Here is a 25,224-nt window from a genome sequence, read left to right as displayed (position 1 = left end):
TAACATATTTTAAATTTTTCCCATATCATTCTATCCTTATTTAATAGTTTAAGGGAATCGAATGCACTCTAAAATTATTTTCCTTAAAATTACACGGAAAATAAAATATTCTGTGAAAAAAAATTAAAATATTCAATATTAAAATAAATAATCATAAAATCTCGAAATGTTTTCATCTCAAAAAATTCGTTCCCCAAATTGGCTTCCAGGAAAAATATAAAAGTGTGGGGATGTTCAAAAATAAAAATTAGAAAAAATCAAAAACTGAAATTCACGAAATCGAGAATTAAAAAGAACATTTTCCAAAACATGTTTAAATCGATTTTAGATGACGAAAAATGATATTTAGATCAAAATCAAAAAATTGGGTATTAGAGGGTTAAATGCTAATTCTACACTTTTTAGATATAGCTATGTGAAGTAACAACGTGCAGCCTTGCTTCTTAAACACAACTAATCTCAATAAAACAGGTATATAGACATTATTTGTTTAGTTCTTGTTTCGTATGCAAGAAAAAAATGGCATCGTAGTTCACTGCCGTTTTAAGCATTCTGTACCATGTTGATTGTCAGCATTTTTCACTTTTTTCCTCCTATCAGTATTGCACATTTCCCACCCCACTGGACCCCTTTCGCAGTTAGTATAAGTGCGGGATTGTGAATAAAACTGCGATTTTGCATCGAATCGTGTCGGTGTCTTTTGCGCACTTATGCATTACAAGATGCTGAATAAGTGCGCAGAAGACACCGAAACGATTCGAAGCAAAATCGCAGTTTTATTCACAATCCCGCACATATACTAACTGCGAAAGGGGTCCAGTAGGGTGGGTAATGCGCAATATAATTGTATGTGTATTTTTATGTAAACTTGTAAAAGTCCTTAGTTTGTTCTGAAATTTCGAAAATAAATACCAAGCCATATTGTCCCATTGTTGCATTACCAAACATATCTGTCCCACTACAAGAAATACAGTAAAAAACTGCGAAAAGTAAGCGTAGAAATTTCAAATTTGCGTTGTGTTTCACAGCATAACTATCCCGCTGGGAAGTAGGGTAATTCATGTATTTTGGACAGGCTGAGGACAACGTTGGAAAAATCGTCCCCTAGCTTCCTTAGAAAGCAGTTAATTATTTTGCAAAGTTACTAATACGCTTATAATATGATTGTACTTTGCGTTGCATTTTGGACACCGAATATATGTTTTGGACACCCTCAGGTATATATAATTTGGACAGGGCAATTATCTCAATGTTAAGCCATGAATCATGGAAAAAGCATAAAATAACAAATATTTTCTTGCAAATAAACAAATTGCTCCGCTTAACAAGCATGTATTTTGATAACTATTACAGTTTTTGTTAAAATCGAGAAAATATCGCCAGACCCACAGAATACGCCTCCAAGTATAGCGTATTCTGTAGCTGAATGTTAAAAGATTGGCAGCCTAATGCTTCTTTATTGAACGTTTTTCATTGCAATGAGGCTTTCAAATTTCTTACAATTATCAATTCAACGATTTTGAGGTGAATGTTGTATGTGACTGTGAAGTGCATGGCGTCTTGCATACCTGCGCATTTGAGGGGTTTTAGTGAAACAATTTACATTTTCGATAATTTTGAAGTAAATTCTTAATTGTTAAGCGTATTTTCGACGTAAGTCATCAGAATAGGGTCTGTTTGATCCAATAATTGATATTGAGAAGTATTTACTTTTATTAGCTTACCGGAACAAGACATACTTCACCGTGCCTGTCCAAATTACATACATGTCCAAATTGTATTTTTTACTCTATTTATTCAAAAATGAAATGTTTTTTTTTTCGCGTAAAAAAGGCAACTTCACTGATTCCACTTCAGATATAATCCATTTTAATAGAAATACGGCTGCGTGTGCCGGTGTGGAACTGTAATTGTTAGTCAATTAGAAAAATACATTACATATTAACTTTAATCGCAGTTTTCTCAGTTGCACATTCTCGAACATGGTACAGATATGCTTAGAACGGCAGTTCAGTTCTGAGAACAAGTAAGGTTTTTTAACCCCAATCTCGGCACTACATGTAAACAAAATTGTGCATTACCCACATTCACAACAAAACAACCGTTTTCGTTCACTTCTTCCATCTGAATCAGATACCTTATTGCGTTAACTTGTTGTTAACAGTGATTGTTGTGAAGATTATCTGCCGAAAAGTTGATTTTTAACAAGTTTACTGCACCTAGTCCAGCGCCAACTCCCGGCACCAGTGCCGAACTTCCACCAAAATCAAACAAGAAATCACTTCGGCACCCATCTTTGTGCTGACGAAGTGCACTGGTCTGCGTGTAATAGTTGTTTTGAGCACTTGTGCGGCTTCAGAGTGAACGTGTAGCTCATTGACTGTGGAACCCGTTGCGAAAATGTTACGGGAGATGATTACCTACGGAAGTGCGTTTGGAAAATATGCGGCAAGTAATATTTTGATTTGTTTTGCTCTGAGGTGCCGGGAATTGGTGTAGGTGCCTAAGTAGTTCGAAACCCTAAGGGGTCGTACACAAATTACGTCACGCTATCGGTGGGGAGGGGGGGCGTGGTTTGCAGAGCGTGACCACCCATACAAAAAATATTGAGGTCCCATAGAAAAAGTGTGACATAGAGGCGAGGGGGGTTGAAAAATGTCGATTTTTGCGTGACATAATTTGTGTATCACCCCTAAGACGAAATACCAATAAAAAGGGATGTATGCCGGATGATTTGGATTTGCGACACATTAAGGCTTTTTACGGCATCATCAGCATCGGCAGCCATGTTGGATATGAGCCACAAAATTTCAAAGTGATAATTCTCTGCCACCAAAGCGAATATTCGTATGAAAAAGTATCATCCTATATGCTCACTCACAGTGATTGCGATGATACTTTTTCTGCTGCGTTGCTGCAGAATTGACAGTTTTTTATCACTTCAAAAATGTGAGGCAAACAATCATTGAAAAGCAAAAAGTCAATAGGGGGATTCACTTAACAGCGTAAACTGATTAAACAGATTAAACGTCGCGACCACCAAAGCAATCTTTGATTATTTCATTCACAAAATCGTGAAACATTTCAAATAAGCAGAAAATCATGGCTTACGCAGCAATTTCATCTGTTTGATGAGTACTAGCGTGGTTCAAAAAATCGTTTTTGCTCCACACCGATTTTTCTATTTGTAACCATATTCTATGCCTTCTCCCAAAATTTGAGCTCATTTGGTTGAAAATTGAGAGTGCACAAGCCCTTCAAAGTTTGTATGAGAATTACTATGGGAAAACGATGTTTTTCATTTAATCGATCATAGCATTTCCCCAAGTGCCCTAGAGGATTAGTTGACCCTTGGTACTCCTAGGCCACTCTATCAGCTACAACTTTGCCGAAGACCGCATTCAAATGGGATGCCTCATTAATTAGTTATCGATTTGTATCGAACTGGACAAACTTTAGCAATGATCCTCCAGCTTCCCAGCAGGCAACATTGCTGCATATGGCGCCGAAGATAGCACACTGAAATCATGGCTACTATGTTTCACTGCAAAATGCAGTGATGCCCGACGATTAGTTTAACCATCATAAGTAAAGATTTCGATTCTGGATAAAAATCGGTAGCTAATTAATGAGGAATGTGATTTGTATGCGGTCTTCGGCAAAGTTGTAGCTGATAGAGCAGCCTAGAAGTACCAAGGGTCAACTAACGCTCTAGAGAACTTGGGAAATACTACGGTCGATTGAATTAAAAACATCGTTTTCCCATAGTAATTCCCATACAAACTTTGAAGGGCTTGTGCAGTTTCAATTTTCAACCAAATGAACTCAAATTTTGGGAGAAGGCATAGAATCTGGTTACGAATCGAATAAGCGGTGTGGAGCAAAAACGATTTTTTGAACCACGCTAATGAGTACCCCTAATGATTCGTTTGAAAACTTAGTGATGCAGTAAGACACCTTAAAGAAGGATACAGGACACATAGACACTGTCTGTGCAGGACAGTTAGTTTCACAACATACATGTATTAATCAGTGTTATCTGATCTTTCAATACATACATTTACTTAGTAAATCAAAATACTTGTAAATCTTAGATTTACTTGTAATCTTTCTCAGACAGTGGATAATTGACACTGAGGTATATTACAAGTAGTATTCGAAATACGCATATCTATCACAGGTTAAGCATTAAAGGGCGGAATATGAAAGTTAAAAAAACTAATTCGAAGAAGTGTTCAGTAGTTCAAAATTTGGAACGCGAGCTAGCTAGAAATTGAACGCAGCTTGAACAAATTACAAAAACTACACCCCTACCTTGTTTCAGCATGGTACCCGCGAAACAAAAAGGTCATGTTTCCGCCAATTTCAGCAGGTGAACCGGTTCGGCCACCATTCCATTCCGTGACTCCGAATCACACAAACGGCTGGTGCGAATATTAATAATTAAAATCGAGAAAAATGCAGCATGGGCGGGAATGTTGCAACACCGTACGAACGCGATGGAGGAGCGTTATAAACAGGCGCGGAACAGACAGAACTCAGTCTCCTGGAAGAAGAAGCTCCAGCAGGAAGAATGAGATCGCGAAACACTCACGAGAACCTTCTCGCCAGCGAACATGCGATTGTTGAGAGGTGGCGACAGCACTACGATGAACACCTTAACGGCGACGTTTCAAGCACCGAAGGTGGCGTGGTAACAGATCCAGGAGTACGTTCTTCTTCTTCTTCTTCTTCTTCTTCTTCTTTGCGGCTCTACGTCTCCACTGGGACTTGGCCTGCCTCGTTTCAACTTAGTGTTCTTTGAGCACTTCCACAGTTATTAATTGAAGGGCTTCCTTTGCCTGCCGTTGCATAAATTTGTATATTGTAAGGCAAGGACAATGATACACTACAACGATACAGGGAGTCGAGATTTTTCTCCCGACTGGAACGGGAATCGAACCCGTCGTCTCCAGATTGGCGATCCATAGCCTTAACCACTAGGCTAACTGGAGACCCCAGGAGTACGTATGGATGATAAAGGACTTCCGACCCCTAACCTCCAAGAGATTGAAGAGGAGGTTGGCCGGTTAAAAACAACAAAGTCACTGCAGATCCACTACCAAGCGAGCTTCTACTTAAATACGGTGAAAAAGCACTGGCCACACGAAGTTAACTATTTACGCTGCACAGATAAAAATAATGAGATTTACACCACCGACGAACCGACGTGACAGTGGCGATCCAAAACTGTCCCCCCCTAATTTAACGGTCGACCAGCAAAGCGAGCGATCGCTTCTGTCAAATCAGCGCAGACGCGAACCGTTTCCTATATGAACACACGGGGGTTTGGTGTCGAGCTATCAAATCATCGCGAGCCGTTATAGAGGTGGCGATAGTGTTCGGCTATTTTTCATCATGGCGTCGCGGACAACAAATTTGAATTTATTTGTTCTAGCTGTCACGTCGGTTCGTCGGTGTTTACACGTCACGTAAACTTCATTTTAGTCATGTAAACTTAATGTTATGATGGTTTACATGATATATCATGTAAATTTGTGTTATATGTCATGTAAACACTAAGAGTCATGGCAAAATACATGACATATAATGGAAGTTTACATGATATTTCATGAACTTTACATAATATGTCATGTAAACTTCTGTGATATCCCACGCTCCAATTATGTGCATCATATGTCACAGAATTTTACACTCTTTTTTCGATCTGTGTGATTAAACCGGTAGTCCTCTATGGGCACGAAGCATGGACTATACGAACGGAAGGTGCTGCTTACCAACTACGGCGGAGTGCAGATGAAAGATGGGACGTGGAGAAGGCGAATGAAGCACGAGCTGCAACAGATGCTGAGAAAACCAACCATCGTCCACACCGCGAAAATCAGGAGGTTACGATGGGCGGGTCCCGTCATCAGGATGTCGGATAGTAACCCGAATAAAATGGTTCTCGAGAGTCATCCGACCGGTATAAGAAGACGTGATGCGCAGTGGACTAGGTGGGTCGATCAAGTGAATATCGATTTGCGGACCCTTCGCAGAGTGCGGGACTGGAGACGCACAGCCATGGACCGAGTCGAATTGAGACGACTCCTATGTACAGCATAAGACACTCAGGCATTAATCTGACCAGTAAAGAAAGTAAGCCATAACAACATATATTTTGCTAATTATCTAATTGTTTTAAATAAGAATATGCCGTATGGAAACCGGCAATAGTGATCGGTTTGAGATAGATAGGACAGTTAGTGGCCCAAATGTCGTAGAATGAGCGATCAGAGAATATTTATAGAGGAAAAAATAAACGAGAAAATTGTAACTGCTTTGCATCTTTCCCACCCTACGTTCTATCATCGCCGCATCTACTAGACATATCTAGGCCACAAAGTCACTATGCCACAAAACCTAACGATGCTGCCATACAGCCTCCAACCAGCCAAGCCAGCAACACATCTTAGTGGGTAACCCAATGACTTAGAGCAGCAATCAGGTTGCAAGTTGTAGGCGCAGAGCAGATCCAACGGCAGGTGTTGTAAAAAAGTAAACGTTGTCTGAGTAAAACTGCACAACTTTTCGCGTGGCGCAAAAGTACAACGGTAGGTACGGCGGCGTAGAAACTCAAGAAAACCGGTTCCATAGTCTAGTCAGTCAAAACAAAACACAAACCTATCGCAACACAGCTGGGCTGGTCGTATGTGGGTATGCATTTCGGTTCTGTTTCGGAAGGTATTTGCTCGAAAGCAGAGGTGAGAAATGAAAAATCCAATAATTGATGATCGTATAAAGATGCCGCCCATGCCATTTCTGTTGTTCCCATCTTCCTAACCAACAGCGACAATTAAAAACGTGAGAAACAAACGTTCAAAACCATTTTGAAATTTTGAATGCGAAAATATATTGTAAACATCGCACACAAACAAAGGTGAACTGCATCAAATTGCATTGCGCTTGCGCATCGAAACATTTTGTTTGAATTGTGAATTTACTAGATTGCCAGGCTGGCACGTGCCAATACTGGCTCTTCGGATACCTTGGCAAATTAATTGAAGCGTTAATTGGTGAATCAGCCGGTACAACCGAAGCACATGTTTATGCGTTAGAAAGCATGTGAGCGGTAGAATGCAGCGATGCTCTATGGAAGGGCAATGACACGAAACAAATTTCCAAACGATGTTTAACTATGGAAGCAATCGTTCAATAGGTTACTGTGTCACCCGATTGAACCTCTTGTATGACGTAAAAACCAGTTTTTCTTAGTCGCAACCTACGAGTAACATCTGCCCTTTTCTACTCCGCTACAAATCATAATCAGTTTCATCAATGATGTGCTAATGGAACTAATACCAAAAAACGAGACGCATCAATGCATCACAACCTGTATAGCCGACGGCCACCGCTCTGAGATGAAGGTGATTGCACCCGACACAGGAATGCAAATGACCGTTCGGTTTCAAAAGGTTTGTCGCGCGTTTGCTGGATATAAAATTCAACCTTGAAAAAAGTCCGTGGACACGGTAGAAACCACACCTAACTTCTTCGTGAATGTGCTGTCATCATTCAAGCATGGCGCCGTCTTTGGCAGTAGAGAAAACATGAACAAGGAAACTAGTAAAAAATAAAACTTTACTGGCACTGGGCCAGGACAAAAACTGTAACTGGAAATAACACGTGTACAAAGTAGAGTAGCCGAGGATAATGAAATTAATCTTTCGGAAGACGCAACTTCCACCTCAATTGACATCCATTCATAAACACATTGTTTATTTTTGGTGCGCATTTCATTTTCACGCTATACGACTGCGTAAATTGTCACAGCTTATGTATATCTGCCACGAGTGCGATGCGAATGCATTATGATACAATTCAGTACATTGTACAGTTGTAAACAATTGGTACTTACTGCCATGTGCCGTGTATGAGGTGCGAAAATATTTGCCGACAACAATGAGTATGAGTATGAGTGCGAATAAGCTGATGGGGGCTCAGGAGCGACGTTTGAAGTCATTGTTTACCAATGCTAGTATGCCCTTTTCAAATGTTGCTCCAGATTGTCTTCCAACAATATAGACATTTGCAATAATGGTTGCAAAGGAGGTATGGGATCTACTCACAAACACATAATTTGCAATTGGAGCGGCAAAGATTATTTTAGCACCGCATTCAGAAATCCCAGGAAGACAGACTGGGATCAAGGTGTAGAATTGTTCAATTCACAGTCATTTACAAAGGGAAAACTATCATAAAGTAAGAATCATTTTCTCAAAGGGTAAATGAAAGTATAATCAATTCCTTTAACAGCAGTTCTGCCGGTGGACGCATAAATGTCCCATGTGCAAAAACAGACAATCGAGAAAATCGCGTCCAAAGTTCGAAAAAAGTAAATTGTCTCAACTATGAAGTATAAGTGCTGAATCGTGTTCTAACATCTACCAATTTTGAATTTGAGCACTAATTTTTGTTTTAGAGCAATTTTATAGTTCCATAGGATTTCCAATGAAACGTGACGCTTATGCGTCCACTTTTAAGAATGTTACAAATCGGCCTTGCATTTTTTCAACAATTTTCGGAACAAACTACCTATTTTTATTTCCCCATATGATAGTACCCCATGATACATGGTCATGGGCTGCAAAATCTCAATATTGCCGAAAATGCACATGGGACAATTATGCTTCCACCGGCAGAGTTGTTGCACTACTAGAGACGTGCCATAACAGAACTCTAAACTGGATCGCCTTAGAAATTTTCTTGTAAAATGTTCAATAAAGAGAAACAAACAGAAGATAAAACTCAGTACAGGAAAGCCCTATCTGAATACAACAACGAAATACGAAAATCTAGAAGAAAGTCTTGAATGCTGACATGTGAAAACATAAACAGCACTCCTGCAGTCGCAAGACTACAGAAAACGCTTGCAAAAGATCATGCAAATGAACTGGGAAATCTGAAACGTGTCGATGGAGCTTCTACTAAAATTCCTGGTGAAACTTTGGATTTAATGACGGAAACTCTTTTTTTTTAATTTCTTATCGTAATAGGCTGTTTAATCTCACGCAAATCTGCCAGTAAAAGGCATACTTTCTCACACCAAATTAGCATTGCTGTAATGGTTCATTACATCACTGATTTGGGTTGCGCAATCAACTATTACAGCACTGTTTTCAGTTTTGATTAACTTCTTGATGCTTTTTGGACGCAGGTTTGAAAATTTGTGATAACTGCACAAGTGCACAGCGTAAGCTGCTACGAGCAGACTTTCTCAAACAGCGGTAATTTATGAAATTGCAAAAAACGTTGTACGCAACTCGGTGCAGAACTCTATTTTTACAGCACTCGTCGTAATTATCCAACTCGGCAAGCCTCGTTGGATAAATGTACGACTCGTGCTGTAAAAATCTTCATTCTGCACCTTGTTGCGTAAACTACAATTACAGGTTCGGTTTTAAGTTTAGATTCCAATGACACTATATCTCTGGAAGCTGAAGGATGTTCTAGTATAAACTCTACGGATTCAAATATTGCCGTGTATCGCATATCAGTCCCATATTTTCTGGATTTTCTATGCATATGGAACATATATGCGATTCACGGTAGAATAGTACAGTAAACACCGCCTCAGATTTAGCTGATAAAATCTTCATGAAGGCCAGAGTTTTAAATCTGCAGGATTTGATGATTTATTTTTACCATTGATTGAAGCGGTGTTGGCTCCATCACTAATTGAGATGTTCATGACTAGTATGAGATTGAGAAAATGGAGACTTGTAAAAGTTATATTTATACAAAAAAAAGGGCAAGCGAGCCAGACGCATTCAAAAACATATAGTCCAATAAAACTTTCTTCAGGTTTGTGAAGACGACTATGGAACAGGTTTTGAAGCATTTGATCAATTCTACTTACATAAAAGAGCATCCCCTATCTGACTTCTAGTTTGCTTATCAATCTTGTAAGTCAACGGTTACGGCATTTCATTCTAGTATCAAATGTGGAAGAACTTTTTCAGTAAAAGAAATAGCTTTATGCGCCATTTCAGACATATGTACCTAGAAGAATCTTTTGATAATGCCTTCTATTCATTGGAAAATAAAAATTTTGACCAAAATTTGAAGTAGTGGGCTTTGCACATTTGAAAAGAGCGTAACAATTATTGCGAATTTCTGCTTCTCCAGGACACTCCTGAGCGTATTTCCCATTATTTATGCAATCTGTGACCATTCTCAGGACACTCCTGAGCGTATTTCCCATTATTTATGCAATCTGTGACCATTAACAAATAGAGCAGACTCCCCTCTATCTGGTAATGGGATAAGTTTACATAAATAAATTGCGACACGCCTAGGAAAGACGGAAGAAGATGAGGCGCTCTTTTCACATGTTGGTCTAGATATTCAGTATTGTGCGAGGAAAGTATGACGAAAGTGATGATAATTAACCTGGGCTTGTTAGGGGAATATCTGTAAATAAAAGAAAATCGGGTTAAGTACGATTCCTTTGAATTCCACTAAGAATTTGCATCCTTTGACAGATACGTATTTCGACCTCAACTGTAAGGTCGTCTTCAGTGTCTTGAGTCGAGTCAAGTACAAGACACTGAAGACGACCTTACAGTTGAGGTCGAAATACGTATCTGTCAAAGGATGCAAATTCTTAGTGGAATTCAAAGGAACCGTACTTAACCCGATTTTCTTTTATTTATGACGAAAGTGTTTCGGAGAGAATGCAAATGCAATGCATTGTTGCTTTCACTAGTTGAAGGATTATCAACCTAAGAGCTTTTCGGCTTGGAGGGATACAAATTCATGCTAGTGATCTGGTCAAATACTTAAAAACTTTGGCAGGACTTATTGTTCCTTTGACTCTATTTCAAACACAATGTCAAACTATCAACCGAAGTATGTAAATATTTTTCGATTTCTTACACAATATACTTTCATTTGCTCCATAAGTTGTCACGATTCGTTTAACATAGTAAAATTTCTATCCAAATGGCGGTGGCTAGACTTTGCTGGGCGCATACCTCGGACAGACTGAGAAGTCGGAGGTGATAGTCTCAAATTTTGCATCATATCAAGAGATTTAATGACAAGATACATCCAAATTCTTTCTACTAAAATCTTCATAATAGGTCAGAGCTTAAAATCTTTCTAAATTTTCACTATGAATCAATAGGAAACCAGTATGGTGAACACTGGTACACTTACTTTACGATTTAAAAAACAACAAAAACCAATTTAAGATGCACAGAACAGTCCTCAATATCTGCCAAAAATATGATAATTTTGAATCTTCCGAAAGAAAAAATACATAAATGTTCAAACTATACCCCGTCTACAGGCGGGGATGGGTATTAGTGGGTCAATGTCGAACGGAGATACCTTTGGTACTAGTAAACTGTCTTTGTTGTCTGTTACTTAGTAGCTATAGTACTCATCCACGAGATTAAAATCTACACGTGCTTTAAGAAGTATTTACTGAGTAACAACATCAATCGAGTTTTTACATTCACATACCCCAATAACACACATCGACATCAAACAACATTCCAACATCCATCAATCCGCACAATAATACTATCTTATCACATATGAGGTCAGTAGTATCAACTTTGGTTATTAATCATGGGAGTGCAATGTATGCACGTACCATTCGGCTCGCCGACAGCTCACCATGACCCTACAAAAAAAAATAAACACATTCGAACAGACATGTGAATATGGGCACACGCCATGAATAGACTTAGCCTTGTGGAGTGTCTGCACACCGTTTAGCAGTTTACAGAAGTTAAAGTTTTGTACATCGGATCGGGGCCCGGGCTTTAGCGAACAAACCGTGCTCACGGTACAAGAAACAACTATTACCACTTCTCGTAATTGAATGCCTATGTTTTTCTGCCAACTCGTTTTTCCTCTCTTTTTTTCTCCGATCAGGCAGTCAGCTCAGTGCCATTGGCCGATCATTTTAGGCACTCTTCAGGGCGAACAGTTGGCAGTTTTGCATAACCTTTCTCGGGCCAAACCTAGTTACTGGCTTTTTTTTTGTTGAGCAACATCAGCAGAGGAAAAATATTGAGAAATCTTCTAGCTTTTGTTGAAAACCATTCATTTCTAGAAGTTGTAAGAAAAAGTTTTTAGGTTAAACCGATCACCAAAGTGGTTAATGGAGTATCACAACAAGGGAAAACATCTGTTGTTTTTATCAACAAGACATTAGAAATGAAACATATGAAGAGCAAGAGAACAGTATTCTATTTCTGTAATGATAATGATAAACAATAAAACAAACTATTTATTAACCAAAACATCATTGATTTAAAAAAAATCAGCTAATTATAGTCGTTTGGGAAAGGAAGGGTTAAACATAATCGAAATTCCGTTGTTAGATCGTGCCCGAGCGCAATGTTGGCTCGCATTTTGAAATGCACGGATCTCATCAGCATGAATTTAAAAAAATGCCACTCTCTCTTCACTACACGTGTGATAGAAATGAGTAGCAATTTCAGCTCTGTTTATTGTTTGAGTGACAAAATCCATGCTTTCGGTATTTCCCTTGGCGTGCACTAATTTATGCCATTAACTATTAACTGCTCTTGTCATCAATATTTTTTTTATTTTGGTTCGAATAAACTCGGCTTTCATATATTCTGTTATTTTTGGTTTGACCTGATTATTATCTTTTTAATGCTAAAATTACTTTCTAGAAAAGTTAAACAATTATCATTATCCAAAAAAATGTTGAGTAGATTGAATTTAAATTCTATTAACAAGCAATCAACAATTTGAATGTATTTTATACTCAATTAAAGCCACCTCCGATTAATCAAACGCAACGAAAGGAAAGCATAAAAGAAAAAAAAACCCGAATGGATGAAAATAATACAGTTATTGCAAATCATGATCATGATGTCTAAAAGCGTCAACTTGTTTTATAAAATTATTATTAAAAAAAACTTGATGACAAAATTGTTTAAGTCGACAAGCTGTTGTGCATTGTCTGCATTCGATTCGATATTTCACTTCAACTCGGGCAATCGGACGTTCAATCAAATTAAAAACCGAGCGCTTCGGGGCTCAACCGTGGGGTTCGATTTTATTTTGTTATTTTTGTTTCTTGAGAGGCTCGTTATTTTTTTTTCTTTTTTCGTTTCGTCACATTAGGTGGGCTTCCTCGTAAAACACATATTGAAGGCCAATAATGTCCGGTCCGGTTTTTACGTATGGCGGCCACAACGCTGCTATCGAAATGCATTGCAAGGTCGTCTCACACATTGGCAGCCATCCAGTCAGTGGCGCAGCGAGATAAAAATGGAAGCAAAATACGCCGGTCACCACAAAAATTCGGCAACAGCTGCGCTGCGGCGGCTTACAATGAAATCTCTGAGAGTAGCTAGTTCGGCCACTGACCCATTTATATGTGCACAGTGAGAAACTGGTTGGCCGTGACTGATAGACCCATGACCGATTATGAAAGTGATTTGTATTTTTTTTTGTTGCAGATGTTTTACGTAATGCTGCTAGATAATTGAGTTGTACTAACGAACTTGTTTTTTTTTTGAAGGATCAGACACAAAACTGACCTACAGTAATAAATAGCCAACATTGTGACGCAGCTTTTTTGTGAATTATAAATAGTGCTAGGTATTCCTTCAAATATCTTCATGTGGCTCTTTTAGCGAAACATATAAGAATTCCCATTTTTTTTTGCAGTATCCCGAAAAAGTAAATTTCGATTAACATACCGCTTTCGTGTTTCTTCTGCAGTGACAACAAACTACCCACAATATAAACCAGGCCAATAAGCCTTCATTCTCACATTCCCACGATTAAATATTCTTTCAATCGTACTGTGCTAGATTGTCTCAGTCAGTTCTTCATGACTCTTCACTGTCATCTTTGGAAGTCACAACCATCACGACTAATAAACGGCAATCGGTGGTCCTCTCCCATTGTTCTATAATTGTTATTTCTTTGTACCATTGGTACTACTTCGAACCTATTTCACACACTTCATGCAGCGAGCCAATATGAGCTTTGTCACGCATGGTAGGGAACTGTGCTGCGAACTATATGCCGTCATAGATATAAACGCAAATTTTGTGACAACATCTGACACATTTTAATGGTATGAACTATATACAGATGTCACACAATGATGAATTTTAGCGTTGAATAATATATCAATTATACATGATGAAAACCCCTTTGAATACCGTAAAAGATGCCCAATGTCGATTTTAACCCCTTAACCGTTATGTGGCCGGCAAACTTTTTGCTTTTTTCTACACCGTATATTTTAAATGGGTGCTGGGTACCCGGGTACCCTGCCGGCCACATAAGGGTTAACGCTCATGGTGTCTGTAGAGCACCATCACTTTTTGGCGAATCCGGCCTAAACCAGTTCACTTCAATATGTCATAAAAGCGTTTGGAAAGAGGTTATAAGCTTATTAGAGTACTTGTACACTCTAAATATTGGTTCAATAGTGAAACTATTGATAAACAATCAACAACTATTGATAAACAATTAAAAACTTTTTTTACGATTCCGATAAATTGAAGTGATTCCTAAAAACTTTTGTTCGAGCACTTTTTCTTTTTCAAAGCATGTATTAGCATTAGGGTGGCCCACACTTATATGAAAAATAAAAATTTCGAAAAATCTCAAGTCTTACCTCCTAAATCAGTTGTTTTGAACTCCCAGAAGCTACGTTCAAAATTTGAGCAAAATCGGTTGAGCCTAAGGGGGCGCTCAAATCGCTTGAAGTTTGTATGGGAAAACTTGGCCAAATGTATGCAGCAATTTTAAGTTTTTGATTTTTGCCGCTAGGTGGCGCTGTAAGCGTTCAATAAATAAACCCTTTGGTATTATTGTAGGTGACTATATGCCAAACAACTTTGTCGAAGACCGCGAAGTGATCCGACGGCTGTGAAAAAAGTTATACCCTAGGTAAAGTGAGGATAAACTTTATTGTTGTTTTTCCAATACATGTAAAGGAATAATATCTGTGGTGCTCTCCACCAGGCCGTGGTTCCCAAGGATTTCCGGATCCCCATCTGAAACCTCACACGCCAACTTACTGCCCGTACACACGTCGTATCCTGTCGCTTCCACCGTTCCGACTCCCGTGTCTGTGTTTCCTCCTCGCTATGACAGACACTACACTCTCAAGCCCAATATACTCATTTTAGTTAATTATTGTACCTAGTGCCAAGGTATATAAATATTTCATGTACAGGTCACCACATCTCCCTTTTTCTAGGGATTTGATAATTTAAAATGTTTTTTTTTCTAATACAATTTCCTATAAAAGGCCACCATTACTTCTGCCAATCGGACTCTATCTACATACATATTTTCTCTTTTTTTCTGAAGTTCTCAAACAAGTTGCGAAGTCTTTCTTTTTTTCCGAAAAGTCTTGGTCTAATATTCCAACCAAGTCAGCTACCGCTGGCTACTACCATAGACTTCTCGTCGAGCTTCTCCTATTGATGACTTTGTGATGACTATAATTTTCAATATATAGAAGCTTCGCTCCAAGTACCATCGTAATAACTTATACAAACATTAAAGTGTGGACTAGATGTCATCATTATCTTCAATCCACTCTAAAATTGCTAGGTCTCAACCCTTATCTCAACTGATTACTTCGCGGCCGTATTTATCTTCTTTATTTTTATATGAATTGTATCTCATACTCTCAAAGACAATGCTGTGCTTTTTTCGAAATACTTAAATTTAGAGCCTTTGTGGTTTAGATATTTGTCACAGGTATAACCTTCATTCTTTTCCAAAATGCTCTTTCCTGAACTCCTTTTTTTAACGAGGGAGCAGCACATTTAGATTAGTCTTAACAGGTTGTATCCCGTAAATCTCCTCAAAACGCAAACATCGTTAAACATCTTTTTCCGTGCATAACACATCTTGATCAATTTCCTAACTCAGCAATCGGATTTGCATCCTGCTAATACACTTTTTGGACTATCTGGATAGTCATCCGCCTCGGCATTCGCTGCCAAATCTCGTTTCAAATCGTTGCCCACACAAGCAAACTCGTATATCTATGTTTTAGGCATGTCCTTTCTCTCCCAATGTTCTCAAATGATCTAGACACACGCAAGTGACGAGAAATACGTCACGGAACACTCACATACTTGCGTAAGCGTTCTGTATACAGTAGCTGTGATGCGACGGCGGTCAGACGTCAAACTCATTTTGACATCTATTTTGACATTGACAGTGCTTTTTAGTTGGGTTTTGCGTTTTGCCCCAACCAGTGAACATTCAACCATCGAGACAGCCCATCTAACGAGCTCTCAATGACAAAGCGTTGACGCCGGTGTCCTTTAAGGCCTGCCTGCATGGCAGCGCCACTTAGCATCCGGCCTAGACTGTTCTTCTTTTTGGTTTTATGCTTCCACTGGAACCTGTTTTGCATGTCTTTCACATAATGTTCCATGAGCATTCCAAATTTCTTATTTGAAAGATTGTTTTCCTGGCATTTCATGAATTACGGTATATTACGTAGCAAGCACGATGATACACTATGCCCAGAAAGTCGAGTACATTTTCCCCGACTGGAACGAGAACTAAACCAGCCAAGCAGCCAGCCGTCCAAAGCCTTTTTTGAATACTAGGGGAACTGGAGTAAATCCAGTAAAATCATTTGTTCAACATACTTTCAATAATGTTTTGATGGAGAAGCATCTTTTGTCTGTAGACCCACTGGTCCGTTTAACTCGCTCTCCTAAAGCTGCGCCACACAATGTAATGCCCGCTGAACCTAGTATACACTCAGCTTCTTTCATTTGTTACGGTCTCCAGGACCTATTCCGCGCTCCGGGAGCCATGCTGTTCCAATACTTTAAGTCTCCAGAACCGCAATATCATTTTTATTCATTCGACAACGCTCTCCGGGAGCAAAGCTGTGCCTTACACCAGCCTATTTAGTACGGTCTCCGGGGCCATTTTTCTTACCTATTTACCCCGCTCTCCGGGAGCAGAGCTGTACCTTGCACCAGCTTCATAAGTACGGTCTCCGGGACCAATTTGATTACCTACTAATCACGCTCTCCGGGAGCAGAGCTGTGTTATACACCAGCCTCTTTTTACATCGGAGGGTGCCGTTCCCCCGTCGCTGCTGTTCCATTTATTTCCTTTCCTTTCTTGTGTAACATGTTCTGGGAACATTGCACCGTCCTTCATCCGAGCTACCGCAATAAACCAGCTATTTCGCTAATCTTCCCGAATCACACATTCAACGAATAACAAAACTCCGCTACTGTTCTGCGCTGTGTAAACCACCAAAAGTTGCTCCATCTTCCACGACTCAATCGTTGAGAAAATAACCACTTTTTCTTCCGACACCACAAAAATATCCCATCCCTGTCGCCACTGTGGTGCTCTCCACCAGGCCGTGGTTCCCAAGGATTTCCGGATCCCCATCTGAAACCTCACACGCCAACTTACTGCCCGTACACACGTCGTATCCTGTCGCTTCCACCGTTCCGACTCCCGTGTCTGTGTTTCCTCCTCGCTATGACAGACACTACACTCTCAAGCCCAATATACTCATTTTAGTTAATTATTGTACCTAGTGCCAAGGTATATAAATATTTCATGTACAGGTCACCACAATATCAATAATGAAATCTCAATAGTTTGCCTCACCTTGCTTAGGGTATAACTTTTTTCACAGCCGTCGGATCACTTCGCGGTCTTCGACACAGTTCTTCGGCATATAGTCACATACAATAATACCAAAGGGTTAGATGATTGAACGCTTACAGCGCCACCTAGCAGCAAAATTCAAAAACTTAAAATTGCTGCATACATTTGGCCAAGTTTTCCCATACAAACTTCAAGCGATTTGAGCGCCCCCTTAGGCTCAACCGATTTTGCTCAAATTTTGAACGTAGCTTCTGGGAGTTCAAAACAACTGATTTAGGAGGTAAGACTTGAGATTTTTCGAAATTTTTATTTTTCAAAGTGTGGGCCACCCTAACTAGCATCCAAAAATTTGTGGGCGGGAAGGGATTAATTTTATAACGAGAAAACATATCTTCCACAGAAGACCGCACAATTTGTAGTTGTCATTATTAATTATCATTACCATGCGAATATTCCATGGATTATTCAGATGTATACAATACGAAAATTTCAATATAGAGTAAACCATTCCGCATAGAGCCCCTCATTCAACAGCGCTTTTTTCCTCCATTTCAGATTTGTGATGAGGCATGCATCCGTATGGGTGTGTATCCTGACGTTCTACAACCTTCAATCTTCATCGTTAGCTGCCATCGTAGCACCGCCATGGAGTGATCCGAACAAAAACCCCTGCGCCAGTCAGCCCGGGGGATGGCAACTACTTTACTGGCCACCGCTCAAAAAATGTTTCAAAATCTTCCAGCTTGGGTACCCCTGCCCTGACACGATGGAACTTAGCCCCGTGGGCGTAGGTTCCACCAGTACGGGATCAACGGCCGAATGTCGCTGTCCACCGGGAACGGCGCAATCTCCACTGACCAAAAGATGCCATCAGCTGTTCGAACGAGGGCCGTGTGAATTTGGACAGTTTTTCGCACCGATTGCCGATTCGGATGTGAAGAGTGCCATGTAAAAACGTTCTTTGATACAGCTTGAAAACCATGCGTTAAATTGGATGACCATTAGAAAACGTGTTCTAATTGGATTTGTTTTTTGTTTTAGACCAAAGCAACGTTGGGGTACGTGCAAATCAGCGGAGATATGTGAGAGCGGAATGGTTTATTGGCCGCAGGACAACAAATGTTACCAGCTACATACCAAAGGACCCTGCCCAAAGGGGAAATTAATTAGTTTAGATAACGACGGGATAGCTAAATGCAAGGTATGATAAAATGACGTATTGTGTAGAACTTCTATTGTTGCATCCATTCATTTACAGTGTCAAAATGAAGGAGAGTTGAGCAATTATTTCTACGATGAGACGGAAACATGCCATGAGTTTTTCACTAAAGGGCCATGCTTGCGTACAGGAGAGCTTTTTCTACCATCTAAGAAATGTGCATGCCATCAACGATTACCGCATTTCCATAACGAATCAAATCAGTGTTATGAAATTGGCACCATTGGGCCTTGTCCTATTGGGCACACTTTCATTATAGCCGATAAAAGAGGTCAACAAGAGGTAAGCTCAATGAAGGCGGAATGTAGATGTAAGGACAACTATGTTCTTTGGGAAAACGGCTACTGCTATAAGCTATACACACAAGGTCCTTGTGAGACAGGATCTTTTCTGATAGACGCAAATGTCTGCATACCAAACCCTTGTGAAAAAGGCAGATTGTATTTTCCAAAAGAGAAAACATGTTATCGTATAGGTTCACAAGGTCCCTGTAGCCTACATCAAGTGGTAATATTTGACTTCACGACAAGGCCCTCTTTGGATGGCATTTCCTATAATGGTATCTGCGGATGTTCCGGTGTCATCCATAATCTGGATCAATCATGCACAGATGACGAAGTTCCTAAAAGTGCTTGTGATAGTACGCCCGATATGATAGAGATAAATAAACAGTGTTATAAGCTTTATACTCGAGGACCTTGTGGTCCAGGGCAGTGGCTAGAACCGAAGAAGTCGTCATCCAATGTACGAGCAGCCACATGCGTTTGCCGGCCAGGATATACTTCGTACGAAGCACCCTTGCAAAACGGCGTGATCGGCTGTCAACCACCGGCCGTTGGACTTGCCAGGTATTTGAATAGGAGACGGATCCTTCAAATTAGAATTGGAAACATTACGTTAGCAATCCCACATTAGTACTAACAAATCATCAATACTAATATTTTTCCAAGCATGCAGTAACGCAAACACTGATGAAGCTAATTCTCCCCCTTAGTAGATGTAATAGCATGGACCGGTAACCAAAGTTGGTATTTTAATGTTTAACAGCGATTCTGTCAAGATGATCTTTAATTGCAGTTTTATTTCACTCAATTTACTAGGTGGTTCATGAGTCTATTAGGATTTGCATCGCCAGAACCAGAAGAATACTGAGTTACCAAAAAAAGCGTGCTGTGGCAATGGATTTTCCCGAAAAGCAACGAGATAATCACGATATTAGTATGTAATGCAGCAACAACCCTAATATATTCTTATCGAACCCAGTCAAGTACACAACTAGCTTGCCTTCTCGCAAGATCAAAGTTACGATAAGTGAGAGTGCCATAGTCGCAGAAATGGTTGAACAAAAAAAACCGAGTGGAACATTCCATATACCAATGTCGACTGAGTAGCTTAGGTAAAATCAAATGTACAATAAAGGAAAACACAAACTACTCACTCGAGTTTCCTTTCAAGCCGATTGATTGTGTCCCTCATGTCAGCCTTATTCGTTTTCAAAGTGTTCAGCTCTGCTTCTACGGTGTAGAGTTTTTCCGTTTTCTTGTCCAGGTCCATCTGTAATGTTAACGTGGTTTGAACATCAAATTATCATTAAAAAAACAAGCTCTCCGCGAATTGTGGTCTGGCTAGAAAATGGCAATCCGGGAAATTGTCGCGGGTCTTTACTAATATCTCAATTTTAGATAAGAAAAACTCACCAGAAGCTTGTCCTTCTCTCGCTGCAACGAAGCATTCGATGCTTTCAATACGCTTATGTCGCCTCTCAGTTTACCGATGTCTTTCTGGGCACTCTCAATCGTTCCATCTACCTGATTCAACTTAGCTTCAGCGTTGCCGAGTTGATTTTCCGAACAGAACAACCTATTCTGGTGCTGCACCATAGCCCTTTCCGTTTGCTCTTGCAAGATTTTCAGCTCTGAATGGCTGACTTTCAGTTTGCTGAAACTACTTTCCACATCCTTCAGTCGCTCTTGCAGCTCACGGTTCTCTTCTTTCAGTAAATGCAACGTCGTCTGCAAAGAACTTTGACCGCACATCAAGTCTCGTTTCTCAGCTTCTAATTTGGCGATCTGTGAGCTGTAACCGATAATGGCTTCCTCATGTTTAGCTTGGGCATCCACCTGACTTTTAGTCGCCAATTTCAGTTTATTTCTTAATGCGTCCCTTTCTGTTTTCAGCTGTTGTACTTCACTCTTGGCCGCGTCTCTCTCACGCTCTACCCGATGGAACGCTGATTGGACCGAGAGTGATGTCTGACCGGAAATAGCCGATTCGGCCGTCCGTAAACGAGCAGGAACTGCAACATTGTTGGTTGTAGCTTTCTTTTGCAGGCATAGTTCATTTTCTAATTGAGCTATTTTGAGATCTTTGTCGATGCTTTCCCCTTTCAGTTTTGTGACATTTTCACGTAGCTGTTTGATGTCGCTCGTAAGTTGGTCTCGTTTAGATTCCACTTGTTTTAGGGAGCCTTCCAGTATTGAACATTTTTGTTTTAGTTCTTCGATCTCGGCATTGTCGCGATTACAATCGGTGGTATTGAACGCAATCTGATTGGAGAGCTTGAGTTTTAATTTTGAATATTTTGATTTGATTTTTTCGTAGTCCGTTAGGAACGTTTGTTCACGCTGCTTCAGTTCATTGAGTTGCTTGTATAAGGCGCGCTTTTCTTCATTTGCTTGTTTTAGGGCATTTTGTAAAGTCGAATCTAAGGAGCATGCCGATACCGAGGAACTCACTGGGGTAGATCCAGAGGTCCTCGCTGCCAACAATGTTTCCAGTTCTTTTATCTTCATGTTTGAACGTTGCAGTCTTATGTGCAAGTCGGAGTTCTCCCTGTCTTTATCTAGGATGTTTAGGTTCGCTTCTGATTCGACACTAAGAGCAACATTCTCCATTTCCTTCAATTCTTGCTCCAGCTGTTTGTTGCGCTCGGCTAGCTTTTGGATCTTCTTGCTGGCGTTCTGTTGGCACTCCACTGCTTCTGTCAGTTTGTTTTGCATGGAGGCTTTCTCCTCCTGGAGGCTTTTTACATCCTCTGCTAACGTGTTCACATTACGATAGCAGCAATCTTTTGCGAGAGCTGCTGCAGGGCGACCACCGGAAAACAGTGCTCCTAATCGTTGGATTTCACGGTCACGGTAATCAATCTGGAAAAAGGTAAGAAATACAAAAAAGATCAATACATTTCTCTGAATGTTACAATAATGTCAATGAAATAAGAATACAGTAAGCACTCACGTTAAAATGAGTGAGTGCCAGTGAGGTTAATATACATTTTAATAATTTCTAAAACAGTATATTCGACCATTAAACGCATTTTGAAATGCATATTTCAATTCAACAATTTCTCAAAAATAGAACTATTCGTTCTCTTATTTTATTGTAACCAAACCAAACTAATAAGAATATATGTGCTGTGTAGCATTTAAAAGACTTTAGTCTTAAGCTATCGGAGAATAAATAAATAAATTAAAATATGTTTCATAACATTCAGCACTTTTTTTTTGTCCTGGGAAAGAAAGGGTTAACAGATTATACCCCAGAGCTCGACAAAATAAAACAAATAATGAAGCACAAATGACTGCTCGGCACTATTCGGGACACTATCACACACGACAAAACGTAGGAACTAAGTATTCCACTCAACACAACAATCAACAGACAAAAACAGTTGATAGTTTAAATGATTCTGTATTCCTATCTAGAAGTTGGTTTTCGATTCGTGCAACAAATTATAATTATTCAAATCAAAACTATGGTTTTGAAATAGTCAGCTCATATGGTGGAGAACAAAGAGTAGGTATCAGAAAAAATCCATTCCTACATTTATGGACAACAAAGATTGCACCTTTTCGACTCAGATACATATATCTATAGGTAGCTCTAGTGCTTATCTGAATGCAAACGTGATCTTTAGCAGACACGTTTCAAGCACGTAACGAACTAGCGCTTCATTATTCGATTGAATTTCGCTGAGGTAAGTATTTAAAATGTATTTTCCTTAGTTTGAGAGGAGAAATAATTATGAAATAATTCTAGCTTTTATTTTGAAACTGCTGTGTTTTTCCCATACGTCCCGAAATGTTTCGTTACAACCTTCTCGATCACAACGAGGTAAAACGCTTCGAGACTCCATACAACGAGAATTTCATGGAAGTACACTTGGAAGACACCTCAGTAAACCCTTCAGGAAATCAATGTTGGCAACCGGTTCACTGCATCATGCCTTCCAAATATCGTCTGCATGCTGACCGTATCCGAAATCTACCGGTTTATGAAGACGACGTTTGGATAGTAACTTTCCCCAAAGCAGGCACTACGTGGACTCAAGAAATGGTTTGGCTAATCGACCACGACCTGGACTATAATACGGCTTCATCCGTCAATCTTACTGAAAGATCCGTATTCTTGGAGTAAGGCATCTAATGTGTTGTTCAAATCGATAAAAAAAATAGTAATTTGATTTGATTGCAGAGTGGGTGCATTTGTTTCGAATATTGACGTACCAGATACCATCACTCAGGTTGAGCAGCTGAAGCGTCCTCGCCACATCAAAAGCCACCTTCCGCTAGCTCTGCTTCCAAAGCAACTGTGGACTGTTAAACCGAAAATTATCTACACCGCGAGGAATCCGAAAGATGTTACCACATCGTTCATGCATCATTATAAATATTTGCATGGTTACGAAGGTTCTCAGAAAGACTTCCTGGACGGAATTCTCGCCGATAAAATAATCTACTGTCCTCAGATCAAACATGCTACCGAGTTTTGGGACGTTTGCCATCGAGAACACGTGCTATTTTTACATTATGAAGACATGAAGAGAAACCTGGCAAAAGTTATTCAAGACGTGTGCAACTTTTTCGGAAAAACTTTCACTTCAAGCCAACTGGCCGAACTGAAACAACACTTGATGTTCGATACAATGAAAGGTTTGTTAGCTTTTTCACTTTTTATGCACAAGGAAGCAAAGAAATAATTAAAATTGATAATTTTCAGAAAACAAATCTGCAAACAATCAAATTCTGGTGACGCAGTTCCAGGCGGCACTGGGTGTCCCTAATGATTTCAAGTTTATGCGAAAGGGGCAAGTTGGTGGCTACAAGGATGAACTTCCAGTAGCATTTGTCAACAAATTGAATGATTTTGTTCGAAACGAACTGCACGGAAAGGAATTCAAGTATAGAGAATAAAAAATCAAATTCGAATGATGAACAAATTGCACAAATATAAACTATCGTAAACAATCAACAATTTAAATATTTTATTTATTTGGTATTTTAAACTTTCTATGCACTAGAAGTTTAAAAGAAAAGTGTATTTGAAGTTTTTGGTAGGGCAGAATAGTTACAAAATATTTTTTTTCTGGATGATCGTCGGAGTTTTTTTTTTCGCTTTCTTTATTGCCCTGAATAGCAGATCAGTCCCATCTGTAAAAAGTAGGCATTGAGAAAAAGGACTCTGAAGTGTTTAAATTCGATTTCTATGTGAAATTTCCAAAAATCGCCATAAATTGAGCACTTCTGCGATCATCACGAAACTTTCACATATTGTTTCAAACGTTAAAACATAACTACAAAAAATATAAAACTGGTCAAAACAGTGTTCGGTTTTGTACTGCAAGGTACACAAGTTCGTAATGGGGCTGACTTGCGATTACTTTTCATTAAGGGACAATCTGACTTGGTGTTGTTTTTCGATATTACTGAACAACCTATATTTTTCTACTCACGCAGCTGAAACATCATCCTAAGAGAGATCGAAAACTGGCATTAACTCAATTTTACCCAAAATTCAGATGGGACTGAATTGCGATTCACGGCAGTTTATTTCCCCGAAGTTCCTATCCAAAAGTTTTTTTATGTCTTCCATAAACAATCCCTTCTGAGATTTTTTTGGCGTTCTTTCTGGATTTTTGAGACTTGTTCCTACGATTTCTACCAGAGATGATCCAGGGCAGATATTTTTCACGGGGTCTCTGCAAGAGTACCTTCCCGGCAGAGAGAAATCCTGTAAATAAATTTCGAGGATCACCGGGGAAACCTCCAGGAGAAATTGGAACTCAGAAATTCTCAAGAACCTCAATAAAAAGTACTTGAAAGAATTGTTTCAATCTTGGAATATTGCCGACAGGAATCCTCGATAGGAATTAAAAAAGGGATCCAACGAAAATGGCGTGAAAAAATACGAAAAGAACTGTCAAAGAGAATTACACTGGGGTGAAATTACAGAGGGTCATTACTGAATAACACAATCACAACGATTACCTTCTTGCCTAACATCCACATCTTTAATGGCTAAAGAGTAGCAGTTTTAATGATGACTACTAACCCTAGACTGTTTAG

At 39.5% G+C, this 25,224-nt stretch overlaps 3 protein-coding genes across 8 annotated transcripts in view; 2 read left to right on the top strand and 1 right to left on the bottom strand.

Moving 5' to 3' along the window:
* LOC109425985 (uncharacterized) overlaps window positions 1-20,313 on the top strand; it is a 47,904-nt gene extending 27,591 nt beyond the window's left edge. For 2 of the 5 annotated variants that reach the window (XR_009998730.1, XR_002133909.3), the window contains 4 exons: window positions 18,217-18,609; window positions 18,703-18,862; window positions 18,920-19,904; window positions 19,958-20,313. Coding sequence is in view for 1 of the 5 variants with exons in the window: in XM_019701409.3 (XP_019556954.2) it covers window positions 18,224-18,609; window positions 18,703-18,862; window positions 18,920-19,728; window positions 19,981-20,032 (1,407 nt within the window). In the remaining 4 variants the exon portion in view is untranslated. Of the gene's footprint in view, window positions 1-18,216; window positions 18,610-18,702; window positions 18,863-18,919; window positions 19,909-19,957 lie in introns of all 5 variants that reach the window. The other 3 variants (XR_002133910.3, XR_002133911.3, XM_019701409.3) reach the window with 3 other exon arrangements.
* The window catches only part of LOC115268041 (centrosomal protein of 135 kDa), a 113,808-nt gene that overhangs the window by 62,751 nt on the left and 25,833 nt on the right, over window positions 1-25,224 (bottom strand). For both annotated transcript variants that reach the window (XM_062856575.1, XM_029875952.2), the window contains exons 4-5: window positions 20,578-22,026; window positions 20,319-20,434 (exon numbers count right to left, since the gene is read on the bottom strand). In XM_062856575.1, the coding sequence (XP_062712559.1) occupies window positions 20,319-20,434; window positions 20,578-22,026 (1,565 nt within the window). The remainder of the gene's footprint in view (window positions 1-20,318; window positions 20,435-20,577; window positions 22,027-25,224) is intronic.
* On the top strand, window positions 22,343-24,133 carry LOC109425991 (luciferin sulfotransferase). Its single transcript, XM_062856578.1, has 4 exons — window positions 22,343-22,856; window positions 22,919-23,292; window positions 23,354-23,811; window positions 23,879-24,133. Exons 2-4 carry the CDS (start codon window positions 22,961-22,963, stop codon window positions 24,070-24,072), a joined length of 984 nt encoding a protein of 327 aa, XP_062712562.1. The 5' UTR covers window positions 22,343-22,856; window positions 22,919-22,960; the 3' UTR covers window positions 24,073-24,133.

Source organism: Aedes albopictus, chromosome 3, assembly GCF_035046485.1.
Source record: "Aedes albopictus strain Foshan chromosome 3, AalbF5, whole genome shotgun sequence".
NCBI classification, from domain to species: Eukaryota; Metazoa; Arthropoda; class Insecta; order Diptera; family Culicidae; genus Aedes; species Aedes albopictus.
The sequence above is the reverse complement of the archived record's forward strand: the minus strand, read 5'-3'. Positions and strand labels throughout refer to the sequence as shown.